Genomic DNA, 17,867 nt, shown 5'->3' with positions numbered 1-17,867 from the left:
CTGACGTACCTCCCGGATGGTAGTGGGTGTGGGCCATTCCTGGATGACTGTGACCTTCTCTGGGTCCGGCGCTACTCCTTCTGCACTGACCACATGACCCAGGTACTGGACCTTTGGCTTCAGTAGATGGCACTTGGATGGTTTCAGCTTCATCCCATATCGAGATAGTGCTTCAAAGACTTCAGCCAGGTGTTTCAGGTGGTCCTCGTAGGTCTTGGAGTACACGATGATGTCATCCAGGTAGAGCAAGACAGTTTCAAAGTTGAGGTGCCCCAGGCAACACTCCATCAACCTCTTGAAGTTCCCGGGGGCGTTGCAGAGTCCAAATGGCATGCTGTTGAACTCACAGAGGCCCATGGGGGGGGGTGAAGGCCGTCTTCTCCCGATCTTCCTCTGCTACCAATACTTGCCAGTAGCCACTAGTGAGATCTAGGGTAGAAAAGTAGTTAGAGGCTTTCAAGGCAGCGAGGGATTTCTCTATCCGTGGCAAAGGGTAGGCATCCTTGTGTGTTATCTGATTTATCTGTCTGTAGTCTACACACATCCTCATCGTGCCATCCTTCTTTTTCACCAGGACCAGGGGAGCTGCCCAGGGGCTGCAACTGTCCCTTATGACTCCTGCCTCCTTCATGTCCTTCAGCATGTCCTTTGTGCGCTGGTAATGGGCTGGTGGTATAGGCCTATGTCTTTCCTTAATGGGAGGATATCTGCTTGTGGGTATGTGATGTTGCACCCCTTTGATTCTACCGAAGTCTAGTGGGTTCTTACTAAACACCTGCTCGTATTCCTGCACGACCCTATGAACCCCGTGTTTCTGGTAGGTGGATGTAGAGTCAGTCCCCACATGGAGTTTCTGGCACCAGTCCTCTAACTGCTTTTGAGAGGTCTCGTCCTTTTTTGAGTCAGCTTGTGTCAGGGGAGCTACAGGTGTTATAGCGTCATTTGAGCAAGTAAACAGTTTGGCTATGGTAGTGTACCTTGGTAGTCTGGCTTCCTCCTCCCCACAGTTCAATACTCGTACAGGTACTCGTCCCTTGTGTACGTCAACTACCCCCCTGGCTGTCAGAATCGTGGGCCAGTGTTCCGAATGAGTGGGCTCTAGTACAGCCTGGTAATCCTGTCCTCTAAGACCTACCGCTGCTCTACACCACATCTTCATTTCACTCCGTGGGGGTATCACAATGGGGTTAGCATCCATTACCCGTACACTACCAATCTCACCGCCAGTCTGTTGTACCTGTTGCTTCCTCAGAATGACTCAGATCTCTTTTTGCAAGGCTCTCCGCGATCCGCCCTCAGCACCTTCAGCAATCTGAAGCAACAACAACACTTCCCCTAGGCAATTTTCTATGACATTAGTGCCTAAAATCATTTGTGGGTTCCTCTCTCTAACATCATTATCCACAACAATCAGTCCTTGTCCTTTCATTTCCTGCCTTCCCACCTTTATGGTTACCTCTTTGACCCCAATCTGGTCTATAGGTTGTCCATTGGCCACATAGATGGTGAGGTCAGGGTCCGGTGGTCAGAGATCGTCGTCTGACCAAAACCTACGATAAAGAACATACGGGATCGTGGTTACCTGAGAACCAGTGTCCAATAATGCCGGAGTAGGAATCCCATCCAGGACGGTGGACAGGACCGGACGTCCACCCACGTACTGATCACGGCAGCGAACTGGGCCTGATCTTCTTAATCCTGAGGACTGGCCCTCGGCCCCAGGGTTGGCTCGTTTAAAGGACAACCCCTTGCATAGTGGCCTGCCTCCTGGCAACGACGGCAAATGGGTTGTCCAGATAAGTCATAGCGATCACTGCTCCTGCCTCGGGTTGTAGGACCTCTTTTCCCCCCGCATCCAAGGGACGTCCTACGGGCTGTCAGCTAGGGACTTTGGTTTCTAAGGGCAACTGCATTGCTTTCAGGATTCGTGCGACTTCCTTGCTGAGCTGCTGCACCTGGGAGGATAGTGTATTTATGGTCTCTGCTGGCGTGTTGAGTCCTTTTGCAGTTATCAGGGCCTGCGAGGAGGATTCTGCTCCTGCAGCCGGGGAACTGGCAGGCCATGCTGGTGAGACGGACTCTGTGTCCACAGGAGGTTGGAGTGCTTTCACCGCTCTGTCTTTCAGAATGGCAAAGTCCACGTCAGGGTGTTCCAGGGACCACAGCTTCATCTGCTTCCTATCCTCAAGAGAGTGCAGGCCCCGAAAGAATTGTTCTTTCATCATCCGGCTTCCTTCCTGATCACTGACAGTGTACACCAGCTTGAGAGCCCGTAGTGCAGCCTGCAGCCTGAGGGCATAGTATCTTATGCTATCTTGGGACTTCTGGCGGCAGTTATAGAAGTCCGTCCTCAGCTCTCCCTCGGTGCGGTGTTCAAAAGCAGCTGCTAGTTTGGCAAAGATGGCTTCTACAGAGCTCCGGTCATCACTGGTCCAGGCCTCAGCCTCCAATTCTGCTGCTCCAGTCAATTGTCCCTGCACCACGGCGGCTCTCTGCTTACCGGTCATTGCGTACATGTCCAGCAGGGTGTTGATCTTTTTCTTAAATCCGGTCAGTGTGTCTATTTTACCGGCATATTGGGGCAGCCATTGTGCCCCTGGGACGTACGGTAAGGAAATCGGCATTATTGGGGAGACTTCGGCCGGTGCTGCTGCGACCGCGGCACCGGCACCGGGCGCTGCTGCGTTCACCACGCCGGGGGCTGGCATCGCTTGGGCTGCGTCGCCCTGACCGGGGGCATTATCTCCCGCAGCGTCCATTTTCCTTCCAGGTGCCGCTATTCTTCTTTTAAAATCTGCACGCTCCCTCCACTTCCGAGGTCAGAACGCTCTGGGGATTCTGGGGCGACAACACCTCTTCGTGGGCGGTGCTCTTCCCCCTCGCGCGGGCTGCAGTGCACGCTTTTGATGATGGCAATATGGCGGCGGTTCAATTTTTGCGGTCGGACCTCTGAGGCGCACGGTCACCTGTCTGAACAGGTCTAGTCCTTATCCTGTTCGTGATGCCACATTAGATGTGGAGCCCAGGGCTGCTGCAGCGGTCTGGTGCGTTACCTTCAGGGACTCAACGGGACGGTCTGGTCACAGGTAGGGAACCTTCTCTTTTGATTTTCGTGACGCCATTCTCGGTATTGCGGTCAGGGTGACCGCCACTGCAGATTAAGGGGTGCCTGGGGCTGATGGTGGGTGCAGTCAGTTGTAGTGGCCTCCCGAGAGTGAGGCAAGCCCCAGGGCCCTGTGTAAGTGTGTGGAACCACAGGTCCCAGAATGACTCAAACACAGTCCAAGAAGTCTTTTAACGTGTTTACTCACTGTTTGGTGGTCACTGTGAGATGCCCGGGCGACACTGCGATAACCAGGTGGAACCAGGAATTCCAGAAGGCCGTTCTGAGGGTAGCTGTCCACTCGCCCTCCTTGCACTCCTTTTGTTTGGGAGGACCCCTTACTTGAAGTATGGTAGGATTCCTCTAGGGAAGCTGTTTCCAACCCTGCTCCCCTCTCTGGCCCGTCTGCCGGCAGCGTGACCTTGGTGGGATGGCTTCTGGCCCTGTCCCCTTATGGGCCTCCTGATTGCTGCTTGGCTCGGACTCTGTGTTGTGGTGGTGAGGGCATGAAGTATCCCCACCTGAAGGTTGAGCAGCTCTGGATGATTAGCTGTCTGCTCTGGGGACCTGTCTCCCCTTGCGTGCTGGAATACCAGGTATCCCCTTACTCGGCCACCTCTCTCTAGGTGTCTTTCAGGCTGACCCACAGGTACCCTTTCTCCCCCATTTTCAGTTACTGCACTCCCCAGGGCCTGGCTAGCATGAGAGCCCCTCTGCTCCTTTCCACAGTCCTGAACACTCTGCTTCAGACTGCTTGCTCCTCCTTCTCTTCCTGTCTGCACTGCTTCCTAGCAACCAGCCTCTGAGCACACCCCTTGATAGAAATTGAAAGTTAACCCCTTCTGGCTACCCAATGGTCCCTTCTAATGGTGTGGGAGACCTGGTCACTGTGTGTTTGTGTGTGCATCTCATCCTGGCCCTTGGAGATTACCTGGAAGCACTGCCCCAGCATGGGTGCAATACTCTGTGGTGCCTGACCAGGTCAGGTGCGCCACATCAGTATTACGGATATTGCTAGAAATAATGGTGTTGGTCATAAAAACGGTTCCCAGATGGGACAACCTATACACGAAATCCCATATAGGGATCTCTTTCAGCCCCGTACTTACAGGGTGGGCTTGCTGAAGTCCTCTCTGCATTGTCCAAGAGTACGCTCATTTTTTGAACTTCTGCAGATCCATGACAGGACACTAAAATATAAGGTGGCCTAAAGTATAGTGAAATTTCACGTTGTGGTAACATCCCCTGATGAACCCCAGAAAAAGTGTGGGAAACACGTCAGGATTTTTCTGGGAGTTTATTCTCCAGCAAGATAAGTTTACCTGTATTGGGACTTATTTACTTATGGGCCCACAATAAATTAGTTGATCATTTGGACTAATTAGGATTGCCTATTAATTGTTCCTAGACATTTTCATTGGTCCCTATATGGGATTTTGTGTATAGGTTGTTCCATCTGGGAGCCGTTTTTATGACCACCACCATTATTTTTAGCAATATCCGTAATACTGACTCTGCACAATGTGTGATTGAATATCTCTGACTTCAGCACAAATTGCAGAAGCAGCAGCGATCATAACGATGCTGTGCTACATGTGCAGAGAGCAGGGAGCCGCGCTTAGCGCTGGCTCCCTGCACTCCTAGCTACAGTACACATCGGGTTAATTACCCGATGTGTACTGCAGCTACATGTGCACAGAGCAGGGAGCCGCGCACACTGCTTAGCGCTGGCTCCCTGCTCTCCTTGCTACAGTATACATCGGGTTAATTACCCGATGTGTACTGCAGCTACATGTGCAGAGAGCAGGGAGCCGCGCACACTGAGCGCTGGCTCCCTGCTCTCCTTGCTACAGTATACATCGGGTTAATTACCCGATGTGTACTGCAGCTACATGTGCAGAGAGCAGGGAGGTGCGCACACTGCTTACCGCTGGCTCCATGCACTCCTAGCTACAGTACACATTGGGTTAATTAACCCGATGTGTACTGCAGCTATATGTGCAGAGAGCCGACACTGGCAGCGTGAGAGCGGCGGAGGCTGGTAACGAAGGTAAATATCGGGTAACCACCTTGGTTACCTGATGTTTACCCTGGTTACAGCTTACCTCAGCTGCCAGATGCCGGCTCCTGCTCCCTGCTCGCTTCATTTCGTCGCTCTCTCGCTGTCACACACAGCGATGCGTGAGTCTCAGCGGGAGAGCAACAATAAAAAAAACGAACCAGGGCTGTGTGTAACGAGCATCGATCTCACAGCAGGGGCCAGATCGCTGCTCAGTGTCACACACAGCGAGATCGCTAATGAGGTCACTGCTGCGTCACAAAAACCGTGACTCAGCAGCGATCTCAGCAGCGTTCTCGCTGTGTGTGAAGCACCCCTAAGTATAGGGTTTACAGGGATAGCTGATGAGCGGGGGCGCCCAAAACATTATGGTGTATTAACCTCCGCAGGTAGGAAGGTGTGAGACTAGGGAATTTTAGCCCAGCCTCAAAAGTTAATACTCTAATACCATTGAGAGATTAGCAAACCAGCATACACCGGGCTATCCCGCACTATATAGATAACCCTACCAAAGTGCATTCACCCCTGCACAACGTTTGCTGTGTGGTTACTTGACCGATATAACTATTTATTTTAAGTGGCTTGTTAATAAATTTTAATCTTGATTAATAAATACTTGATTTTAGAGAGTACTTTTCGGGCTTTTAGTGTTATTCTCTCTTTTTTGAAAAACTCCTATGGTTTTTGATTACCTTTGTAAGTGTATAATGCCTGTCTATTACAATTTTACTGACAATAGCAATCTGTTGGCACTTCATGATCACGTTGTTGGGTTGATGGTGTGACAGAGCTTCCTTCCTCTATCTAACCACTTTGATGCCACTATTTATTGTCATTGCTAAAGCATAGCACTTTATAGCAAAAACAAAAAAGAACTTTAAACTTAATTTAATTTTTTTCCAAAAAAGTAATCACAGAAAGAAAGGAGCTGGGGCGACCATGTTTGACTGAAGTAGTTATTTTTTCCCCTTTTGTGTTCTTCAATAGAACTGGTATATGAAAACAATATTACCTCAGTAGGCTTCAAATTTTATGTATACATTTCCACTGTAAAAAAACATTTAACATAAATATTAGAACAAATATGTTATATTGCCATGGTCTCTTTCTGAACACTGCATACATGAAAGCATTTAAAGACGTTGTCCATGATAAAAGAAAATACATACATACAGTATGCTAAATAAATTAAGTTATAGAATTTAATAATATAGTGCAATCCTGTTAGTTTCCCACGTTGTTCACAGTTTGGCACACAACTATCACTTCCTGCCCTGTACTCCAGAGAAGAGCATTACTGTATTGGCATGTGACTAACATTTTCTGTAATGAGGACTGGACAACTATGCAGTTCATTAGCCAAGCCAGCGCCCTTCATTGTACAAGGTGATACATGGGTCGAGATGCAGGCTGCATTAGCTATTGAAAAATTCGGTCACCTCACAAAACTCTCAAAGTATAAGACTAGAATCTAGTGATGGTGGCACTTAGTATACTGAAATCTTATGTACACTGGAGATAAAAATTAGAGAATAAAACACAATTTTCTAAATGTTAAGGTCATTGTGTAGACTTATGTGATTATATCCTAACATGAGTAAACTCGCAGTATCTTAAGTTTATTTCATAAATTGAATTTATTCCAAAGCACATAATAAACATCTAAATGAGATAAATGTAAAAGAACACCGAATTAGAGAACACTTTCAGATACCTGCAAGTTATTGGTGTTAATCTGGCACCTGCTGCTAATTTCCTTAATTATCTGACAAGCCCTATGTAACTGGCAGCCTAACTTTCCAGTTTCCACTGACTTTCAAAAAATGGTGTGACGTTCCAAAGTGACTGAAACCCTCCAGCAGCAGATTGTCCAGATGAAGACTGTAGACTGTGAGCCCTCACGGGCAGGGTCCTCTCTCCTCCGGTACCTGTCTGTGCCTTGTTTTGTTTATAATTACTGTACTTGTCCATGCTATGTGTACCACTTTTCACATGTAAAGCGCTATGGAATAAATGGCGCTATAATGATAATAATAATAATAATAATAATAATGATGAAGGCCAAAGAGGTGAACCTATCAGCCATAGCAAGAGAATTTGGTCATTCCAAGATTGGGATTTCGAGAATATTGCATCTTTACAACATCACAAACTCCTTCAAGTCCCTCAAGAAAGATGGACGCCATTGAAAGACAAATGCAAGAGAGGGCAGGATAATGTGGAGAATCTCATTTCAACACTGCAGCTGGAATTGCTCACCAGTTCAGCATTGAACAGGGTAAGGATCTGTCTCATCATACAGTATCATGACGTTTAAGAGCATTTGGACTGAAAGCCCAGGCTGCAGTGACCAAACCTCTCATTAGCAGAAAGAATCTAAAGGCTAGACTCACGTTTGGTGAGGAGTATGTTGTGTGGACAGAGGAGAAGTGATCCACAGTTCATTTTAGTGATGAAAGCAAGTTTAATTTATTTGGGTCTGATGGGAAACATTATGATCATCGACAAACTAGGCAAAGACTGAACTCATGGTTTGGGGAAGGTTTTCTGCAGCAGCAGTCGGACCTCTCATACAGCCACATGGCAGAGTGAATGCAAGTGTGTATCAGAACCTTCTTCAACAACATGTGGTTCCTTAATTGTGTTCATCACCCAATCAGCCAGCAATTTCCATGCAGGAAAATGCCCCCTGTCACACAGCAAAACAGGTAAAGCAGTTCCTTGAAACAGAACACATTCAAACAATGAAATGGCCAGCCTAGAGTCCTGATCTAAACCAATAGAAAACCTTTGGAAAAACCTTGGTAACAAAGTTATGGCCAAGAAACCCACAACAGTCAAATAACTGTGGAAGAGACTGGAAGAAGAGTGGACCAAAATCACACCAGAGCAGTATGAGAGACTAGTCCTAGTCCTGTGGCAGCAGATGTGCTGAAGCCATTCAAAGCAAAGGCATGTACACTTCCTACTGATCGGTGATTGTTGTTACCTTCAGAAAATTTAGTTATAATCTTTCTCTGTCCTACAGTCATTGTTCTCTAATTATGATCATCACATTTTGGGCAAAATAAAGGTTTTATGTTAATAAACTTTGGATCTTTTGTAAAACACTGTTCTAGTAGCATGGTGTACCCCTTACAAAAAAACTTCAAATGTTGATCAATGTAGATTACATTATTTCTGAAAAAAGCAAGTAATCATACATTGTCCTCTAAGTTTCATCTCCAGTGTATATTTTTTTTAATTGGACAATCTCTTTAATGTTACAACATATCATCCACATGAAATAAATCTTGAACGTTTTTAATACCAGCTGCTGTACAGTTTATAATTTTCATTTTTATCTAAGAAAAGTTTTTCATAAGAGGAATCTTTTTGTGTAGATCCCCCACATGCAATAACATAAACAAGTCCCAGTTTTTACCCGATACCAAGGTGGTCATTTCTAAATGTAGTTCTTGATAAATTAAATAATTTTTTGAAAAGACTAATTTCATCATGTTCTTCAGGTATCCATAGGTGCTATACTCATTTTCTGGGCCTCTTCCATCACTGGGGGCTTATCTCCTCCTGAAGACACAGAAAAATAATGGTGTATGGAAAAATATCCACGACAGAGCTCAAAATATCTACATTTACCCATTTAATAAATTATCTTCAGTCAACATACGTAAGAATAGGTTTTAAAGTTAAGCTGGGAACTATACATTTAGAAATACCTAACAAGCTCAATTTGTATATATTTTGCTTTTGCATCATTAATTGTAACTATAAATGCTGGCTAAAGTTTAGTAATAGCATTATTTATACATTCACCTATTTAAATGACGACTAAAACTGAAATATGGCTTCAGTTTTTTACTAAGTCAAAGGTCTGCACCAGACGTATCTGAATTCTTTTTATTGTTTTACTAAATCATAATCATCATTCTAGAGATCAACTGTACCAGAATGCTGGTCTTTGAGAGGAAGGGTACCGTCTATGTTTGTTTCTGTGGTATTTCTAGAAAACTTACGAGTTCTTCTCATGCTCTGGATTCGTTCAGAGAGGTGCTTCCTGAATTTTTTGGTGAGGAAGCAGTAGATGATGGGGTCAAGCATGCAGTTGGTGCTCATGATGCACAAAGTTACTTGATGGGCGTCATTCAAGGTTTGCCGAAATCTACAGTCCTTTTCATGCCACAATCCTAAGACTGTCAAGGTCCAGGGTCCATGAACAATGTGATGTGGGACAAAGCATATCACAAAAACACCGAGAACAGTGGCCACCATATGCAAAGCACGGCGCTTCATTTCTGCACTCTTTCTGGCTTGCACTGACTGGACGACTAACGTCTTAAGAATCACTAAATTACACACTAATATAAGGAGAAATACAAGAAAGAAGGCAGCAATCAAAATAAAGTTAATGGCAGCCACCGGATCTCTGTTTTCAGTACTGTATCCTTCAAAGCAGCGGGTGTAGTTCTGACCATCATTTGATTTCATCTGGTTGGTTCCAGGAAATATAAGGAAGTACAAAGAGCTAGAAAATACCAGTACCCAAACACATATGGAGATAAATATTGCTTTATATCTGGCAGTGGACTGGGCAGTCTCTACAGGTCTTGTAACAGCTTGGTATCTGTTGTAACTGATGACTCCAAGAAAAGCGACAGAGCAGTATGTGTTAATAAAAAAGAAACAGCCTGCCACATTGCAGAGAAAGTCTGGCATTATCCAGTCACCTCTTTTGTTGTAATATACAATCCACAGAGGCAGTGTCACCAAAAATAGGAGGTCAGCAACTGTTAAATTTATCATAAATATTTTAATTTCACTCAGCCTTTTAGATGGATAAACTCTAGCAAAAACCCATAGCACATAGCAGTTGGCAAGGAATCCAATGACAAAAATAATGCTATATGATACTGTAAAAAGGGAGTATCTGAATTGTGAGTCCACTGTGCATGGGTCCTGTCTACTGATGTTTTCTTGTGGAGACATTTTCTCTTATATTTAGATTCAAAGACTGCTTCAATTGGACTTTTGTGTGCACCTTAAAAAGAAAAGCATAAATAATGAATTGTCAGTGATAATGATAGTGTGTGCAGAGATTGTGACAAAAAATATTCAAAAAATAAGTACAATAAAAACAGAACAATGTTTGTCGCAAGTTTGTGTTCTAGCTATCAAATTTCTATTAAAGGGGTGGTTCACTAATCTGCAATTGTGGACACATCCCTGTTAAACTGATAGGGAAGTCTTTTTCTAAATACCTTGTTCAGTCAATTCTTCCTCTGAGCAATGCTATTTTGGTCCTCTCATCCCTATGAGGTGACCCCTGGGGCTCCATGACCTCTGAGATTTGGTAATGTCACATCAACTTCCAGTTAACCCGATATCACCAAGTCCGGCCCAAGTCTTTCTGAGTGACTCTCGCGCTCTCTTCTTCACTGCAGAGTGCCCCAAGCAGAAGCAATACTGGGCTGTGATGAGTGGCGAAATGCCGGCCACAGCCCAGTCACTCAGTAAGGCTTGGACCAGGCTCGCTGATGTTGGGTCAACTGAAAGTTGACGTGACATCACTGGATCTCAGAGGTCACGGAGCCCCGAGGGTCACTTCATAGGGATGAGTGGACCCCAATAGTATCGAGGCAGAATTGATTGAACAAGCTACTTAGAAAAAGCGTTCCCCATCAGTTTTACAAAGATGTGGCCACTATTGCAGAGTAGTGAATCACCCCTTTAAAATACAATTAAGAGAAGTTGGTTAACTCAGTGGTGTCACCACTTGGATAATATTTCCCAACATTACTTGTGCATTTGATTAAAGTAGGTTAACGTCAGACACAAATATTGGCAATAGTGATATCACAAGGAATTCTGACAAATTACTAATCACTCTGTAATGTATTACAAGTGCTCAGAACATAGATATCAGATTCTGTAGAGCAAGGTGGTCTTGTAGCAATACAATACACAATATAATGAAAAGTACAATATTTCATCAGTTTTAAAAAAAATCTGTTATTATTAATAATAGTAAAATATTCGCGTTCGCATTATTCATCTCGAATATTTCGTTTTATTCGTGTATCCGTCATGAATAATGAATCTAATGCACGTCAATGGGAAACGCTAAAAATTTTCTGATGGACCCTCCCAGGATTTCTCACGGGGCTGTAAAAATGCTGAAATGGATTGAAAAGTGCTGAAAATGAATGGAAACAGCATAGGGAAGATGTCTGGACGCATCTCTGAAACAAGGCGCTTCTGGGAACAATGTTGTCAGAGTATTACGCCACTTTGGCGTGTGGTCCTCCATCTGTTTGTGATAACCAGCATACGTAAAATAGACAGGTGTGAGCTGCAGCTTCCAGCTGTGTGCTTTATCTTGGCTGGTTATCAAAAATAAAGGCTCTTCCACAACTTTTTTAAAAAATAATTATTTAAATAAATACTAAAAAATCAACGTGGGATCCTGCCCATTTTTGATAACCAGTGCATATAAAGCAGACAGCTGGGGACTGGTATTCTCTGGTTGGCAAGGTCCATGGTTATTGGGCCCTCCTAAAATAGGAGCTCCACAATTGAGACCCCAGCCATTACCAATCCTGTAAGTAGAAAGAAAAAAAACACAAACACAAAAAATCCATTATTTTAAATAATAAAAAATAACCTGCACACCCTCTTTCACCAAATTAGTAACCCCCAAAATGCCCCACAGATCCAACAAAATCCACACAATGTCCCACAACCATCTCGGCTCTGCTAAATCCAGATGTTGCAGTGATGGAAAACACGAATGATCACCGCAGCTCCTGGAACACAAAGAGGGCAGCGGGGGACCTGGCTGTGAGAAGCGGTGATGTCAGTCAGGTCATCAGAGTTCACAGCCGAGTTCCCATGGTACCAAGTGTGACCACTGGTGAACCCGCTGATGGATTGCCAGACTGTTGGATTGCGGGACATGGCACCCATGTCCCGCAATTCGACAGTCCAGCAATCCGGCAGTTGATTCAACTGAAGTTGACTGACACCAGCAGGGGAGCAACCGAGTGTGAACACCGGTGACCAGATTACTGGACTGTCAGATTGTGTCACATGGAAGCACAGCAGTCAGACACTTTGGTAGCTGTGAGGCCCAGTAACCTTAAAGGAGCTGTGAACTGTTACCAGAGTTCACAGCCTTAAGATGTCCCAACAGCTGGGAGCTCCAAGAAATTCCTTTATGGTTTGTGGGCCTCACAGCTGCTAAAAGGTACCAGAGCCTTTAAAGGCAGCCTGTAACACTCCTGCAGTTTCCAGCTGCTGGGACATCTGGAGGCTGTGAACTCTAACAAGAGTTCACAAGCTCCAGGTGTCCTAACAGCTAGGAACTCTAGCGGGTTCACCGAAGGTCACACATAGTACTGTGGGAACACGGCTGTGAACTCTGGTGACCTTACTGATATCACTGCTTCTCACAGCTGGGTCCCCCGCTGCCCACAGTGTCCCCAAGAACTGTAGTGATCATTCACGTTTTCCGTCACTGCAGCTTCTGAATGTAGCAGAGACTGAGACGTAGTGTGGATTACGATGGAACTGCGGAGGTGTTTTTTATTATTTAAAATAAAGGATTTTTGTGTATTTCTGTTTTTTTTTCTTTTTATTTACAGGTTGGTAATGGGGGGTTCTTATTTACACCACTCCATAACCAACCAAGGGCTTAATAGCTGCTGTGAGTTTTGACAAATCAGAGCTGAAATCAACTCTATGTATTACCCCGATTTCCACTGCATCAGGGCAATCGGGATGAGCCACAATCGGCACATCAAACGGATGTAGGGTGGCTGCTATTTTTAGCCTGGGGAGGGCCCAATAACCATGGACATTCCCAGCCTGAGAATACCAGTTCTCAGCTGTCTCCTTTACCTGCACTGGTTATCACAAATAGGCAGGGACCACACATCATTGCCAGTCACAGTAATGCTAGTAGCAAAGATGGTTACAGCATTACTGTGATTGACAGGCAATCCCCTCATGTTTAGGCCTCTTTCACACGTCAGTGATTCTGGTACGTTTGTGCTTTTTTTTAAACATACCAGAATCACTGACATACACAGACCCATTATAATGAATGGGTCTGCGCACACATCAGTGATTTTTCACTTACCGTGTCTCCGTGCAGCGTTCACGCGTGTCCGTGATTGCCACACGGAGACATGTCCATTTTTTTCTGGCATCACTGATGTCCCACGGACCACGCAGTGGTGTGATCCGTGAGACACGTGCCAAAAAAAACGTGCTTTTAAAATACAAATCATTTTTACTCACCCGGCTCCAGCGATGTCCTCTGCAGCCCGTGCAGCCTGTTGCTTCTGAGCCGGCTCATTACTGTCCTGCATATTAATGATGCACGACACAGCCGACCCGGAAGCAGCTGCTGCGGGGGTCAGCACCGGCCGGATGCTGCCCCGCGGGAGCGATCAGCACCATGGAGAGCGGGAGCGCACACAGGTGAGTTAATCTCTAAGTGCAATCACGGGCCACGGAGAACGGAGCCCGGATTGCACTTAGACAACCCACGTGTGCAGTTATTCACGGCACACGGAGGGACATGTGCGTGTTTTACACCCCAGTGAAAAACGTCAGTGTTTTTCACTGACGTGTGAAACGGGCCTTAGTGGCTGAAAATCAGGCACCAAACATGCATTGAGAGAACTAGAAACTCATGAGGCGAATACCAAAATACTCAACGAGTAATGAATATCCTGAATACCTTAATAGTCATGCGTGTAACAAATAATGTTAAATATATTCGCTTATCACTCTTTATTATTAAATACAATTTTGTATTATTTTTACACAAAAAAGAAAAGAAATTCCCAATCATTTTTATATTTTTTTGGGTGGAAAATCCCCTTTGTCTTTAATTTATCAAAAGGACCTAATCTTTTCTCCTTCATGGTAGTTTCTTTGCCAGTTGCTGAAAAATGATGCTGTGCATAGTTGATTTCGTGTTTAATTAAAATGAACCTGTCATTTCCACAAACGTTATTACCTTCATGACAGTCTGATCTTACTGATGCACGACTACCTGGAGAAAATGAACCTTACTCCTCCCTGTAGCTGCCAGCTTTCAGTCATAAAGGCATACTGGGAGAGATTACAGTCACCATTCAGTACACAGTGAGAGGTGGCTTTAAGAACACCCCAGCACTTTGACAGTTTAGTGTGCACAGATGAGCTTCAGAGCAAGCTGTCAATCAAAGTGCCGGATCATGTTTAGAACCACTGCTCACTGAGTACTGAGAGGAGACTGTAACCGATCCAAACACGCCTACTGGTGACTGTGCTTTCAGTAAGGCGAACTGGCACAATGTAACACTATTAACCTACAGATCATCACCATATCTGTAGATTAGTAGCATGTGGGGACTGAGTAAGATCACGTAGATAGAGGTAAAGTGAAAATTCTCCAGAAGTTCGCTTTTCTAAGAATACCCAAGATTTAGACCAGATTATTTTGTGACATGTTTTCAATTAATAAAAACAGCAGCAATCATTTTCTTAGTAGTAAATACAAAATGTGCCATTTACAATTACTGTACAATGAGTTTATATTTTAAAGAGCAAGTCCAATTTTTGAGAAACTATCTTAAAATGATATGGAATCCAAGCAAAGAATAAGTGTAAAAGCGGATCTATCAAAACATACAGGAAGCTTGATTGGTAACAACTTCGAGATGTGGAGAGAGATAATGAATTGTATAAATAGTTGGAGCAACATTAATTGTCTAATAAGCTACAGAAGCAATTATATACCTATAAAAGAAGTCAAAATATATTGCTATTTCATATGTTTTTTCAACAGCAAGTAGAAATGTACATAGAACAAAATATCCTAGTAATATGTATGGCCATAATTGGTAATCCCACAACTATATATTACACAATGTTTTTTTTCTAGGAAACCACAAAGTGAGGCGATGGCAGTAAATGTATTACCTTATGTGATTGACTTCCAGTTTACTAAAAGTGTCCTCTGTAATCTCTCGTCTCCACTGTATCGATGTAAGCCGAGTATTCTTTTTCTGATCATGCCACTGGCAGCTGTCCTCCAAGATGAAAATGTATTAGGAAATAGAACAGGAAGCCTGATACTTCTAGTTAAAAAAAAAAAAATAAAAACAGAAGTGGCTGGACGGAATAAAAATTTCACAAATCGGGGTTTTCGAAAGAGTGGGCGAAAACAAAGCAACCTCACCATGATCAAGTAAATAACTTGCTGGAAAGATTATAAAATCATTCAGTAGCAAAAGGCATGTCCAAAACTGTGAAGAGTGATCTTACAGCTTCAATAAAAGCAAAAAACTCACAAGGGAGAATGTATCATAGGAGGAATTTTTAAAGTAGGTTTTGCTTATGACTCCGTTTGCCTTATCAAAGTTTTGCATGTTGTTTTATAAATTTGATGCTTCTTAAGATAACAAATTTCTGTCAAGATATCTTACTTAACTAGTTATACCCCTCCTACTAGAGTGAATAAGGGCCGTTTCAGATCAGCGTTTTTCTGCCGCACTCCCAGATCCGGCACAAGGGCAGTACAGTACAATACAGTTCACTGGCAAGCTCCGGGCACACGCGGTCATGTGACCGGAGCATGTGACAGCAAGTGACGGGCTTGCCGCACTGTCTGTGAACTGTATTGTACTGTACTGCCCTTGTGCCGGATCTGGGAGTACGGCAGAAAAATGCTGATCTGAAACGGCCCTTAGTGACTTTTTGTGCCTACTTTTAATGCAGGCAGTGTCTTCCCTTACTCTATTGGTACTGCTCCCCTGGGGGCTGGTGGCAATGGCCTCTAATGTAGTCTGTTGGAGGGAATGAACAATGGAGCAGTAGAGGCATATCATGACGGACTTATGAATATATCTGAAGAACCACACTCATTTTCATGGTTGCATGTGGAGATATCAATGGTGCTCAGCAAACATCCCAGACCATTAATATAATAAGTGAAAAGAAGATAATGCACTTTATTTTAGATACTGCAGGTGTATGGGATAGGAGGCATTCTCTTAAGGCAATGTTGTTTAGCTTGAACGCATCTTGAGTAACAAGAATAATGGAAGTCAATGGGGAAATCGAATTTTCCAGCAAACCCGTGCTCACGATACAGGAGGTCTCTGGGAAAGATCTGTAGATCACCGGGAGACACGTGAATGAGGGAGAGAGGGTGCTCAGCAGACAGTATTGCATAGGGTTAGATTAGATTCATGGCTGAAAAGACAGTATCACAAATGATAGGACTAGATAAACGGTTGAACAGACAGGATAAGATAAGATGTATGGCTGAACAGACAGTATCAGTAACAGACAGTGCACACGTTGCGTTTTTTACCGCGGAAACGCTGCGTTTAGAACCGCAGCGTTTCAGTGGCAAATTGCATGCTTTCAGCTTTCCCAGCAAAGTGTATGAGAAAGCCGAAAAATCAGTGCACATGCTGCGTTTCTAAACGCAGCGTTTTGGATGCCAAAAATCGGTGCGGAAAGAAAAGCAGCATGTCACTTCTTTTGTGCGGTGTAGCTACGTTCTCTCCCCCATTGAATCAATGATGTGGGGTCAGAACGCAGCTACACCGCATGGAGCTGCTTTTTTGTTGCGGTCCGCGGCCTTTGTCGGCACGCCAGAACGCAGGCATTTACCTGGAAGTGAGGTCAAGAGGTTTCCTGTTGACCTCACTTCCTGGCAAAGTCCAGGAAAGCCCCCGGTGTCTCCAAAGTGCCCGCCCCGACCCCCGACCCCCCCCCCTCCCGAAAATCCAACATGGCCGCGCGCACAGTAGCGCACCGGCCGCCCTGCTCCTATGATTTCTGTCGCATGTGCAATAACACATGCGACAGAAAAATGCCCCCCAGGCCCTGCCCGGTCACCCCCTATTCCCCCGGTATTCCCCCTTACCTGTCCGGTCGCAGCGCTGATCCCCCGCGGCCCCCTCCTCCTTCACAGTGCACGCTGGCCGGTCACATGTGCAGAGCAGCTGACAGCCAGCACTGTGTTCAGTGTGAGCTGTGCTGGCTGCTCGCACTCTGCAGCTGTGACCCGGGGAGAGTGGGTGCAGATTTTTGGCACCCACTCTCCTCAAATGGAGGGTCTGCCCTCCTAGAAAATGGGGGATACGTTCCCTGAACGTGCCCCCATATTCTAGAAGGTCCAGAGGCGACGTGGGACGTCCATATGGATTTCTGCGGACCCATTTTTTCAAATTTTTTGATTAAATTGGTGAACGAGGGAATGATTTGGGGAGTGTTTTTTCTAATAAAAAATTTTTTGTCATTTTTTTTTGCTTTTGTTTACTGTCAATTAGTTATGTCGGGTATCTAATAGACGCCGTGACATCACTAATTGCTGGGCTTGATGCCAGGTGACATTACACATCTGGTATCAACCCCATTTATTACCCCGTTTGCCAACGCACCAGGGCGCGAGATGAGTTGGGGCGAAGCGCCAGGATTGGCGCATCTAATGGATGCGCCACTTCTGGGGCGGCTGCGGCCTGCTATTTTTAGGCTGGGAAGAGTCCAATAACCATGGCTCTTCCCACCCTGAGAATACCAGACCCCAGCTGTCAGCTTCACCTTGGCTGGTGATCTAATTTGGGGGGACCCCACGTTATTTTTTTTTTAATTCTTTATTTATAAATAAAAAAAAAAAGCCTGGGGAGCCCTCCAAATTGA

At 44.9% G+C, this 17,867-nt stretch overlaps 1 protein-coding gene across 2 annotated transcripts; it reads right to left on the bottom strand.

Annotated features, from left to right (window-relative positions):
* Positions 1-6,094: 6,094 nt before the first annotated feature.
* PTAFR (platelet activating factor receptor) lies at positions 6,095-15,272 on the bottom strand. Of its 2 annotated transcripts, XM_075333959.1 has the most exons (3): positions 15,135-15,272; positions 9,179-10,200; positions 6,095-8,732 (listed from the first exon to the last, which is right to left on the bottom strand). In XM_075333959.1, exons 2-3 carry the CDS (start codon positions 10,146-10,148, stop codon positions 8,668-8,670), a joined length of 1,035 nt encoding a protein of 344 aa, XP_075190074.1. In that variant the 5' UTR covers positions 10,149-10,200; positions 15,135-15,272; the 3' UTR covers positions 6,095-8,667. The 2 variants fall into 2 exon arrangements, with proteins under 2 accessions (XP_075190074.1, XP_075190073.1); XM_075333958.1 differs by having other exon boundaries at positions 8,649-10,200.
* Between the last annotated feature and the right edge of the window lie 2,595 nt (positions 15,273-17,867).

Source organism: Anomaloglossus baeobatrachus, chromosome 2 (assembly GCF_048569485.1).
Source record: "Anomaloglossus baeobatrachus isolate aAnoBae1 chromosome 2, aAnoBae1.hap1, whole genome shotgun sequence".
NCBI lineage: Eukaryota > Metazoa > Chordata > Amphibia > Anura > Aromobatidae > Anomaloglossus > Anomaloglossus baeobatrachus.
The sequence above is the reverse complement of the archived record's forward strand: the minus strand, read 5'-3'. Positions and strand labels throughout refer to the sequence as shown.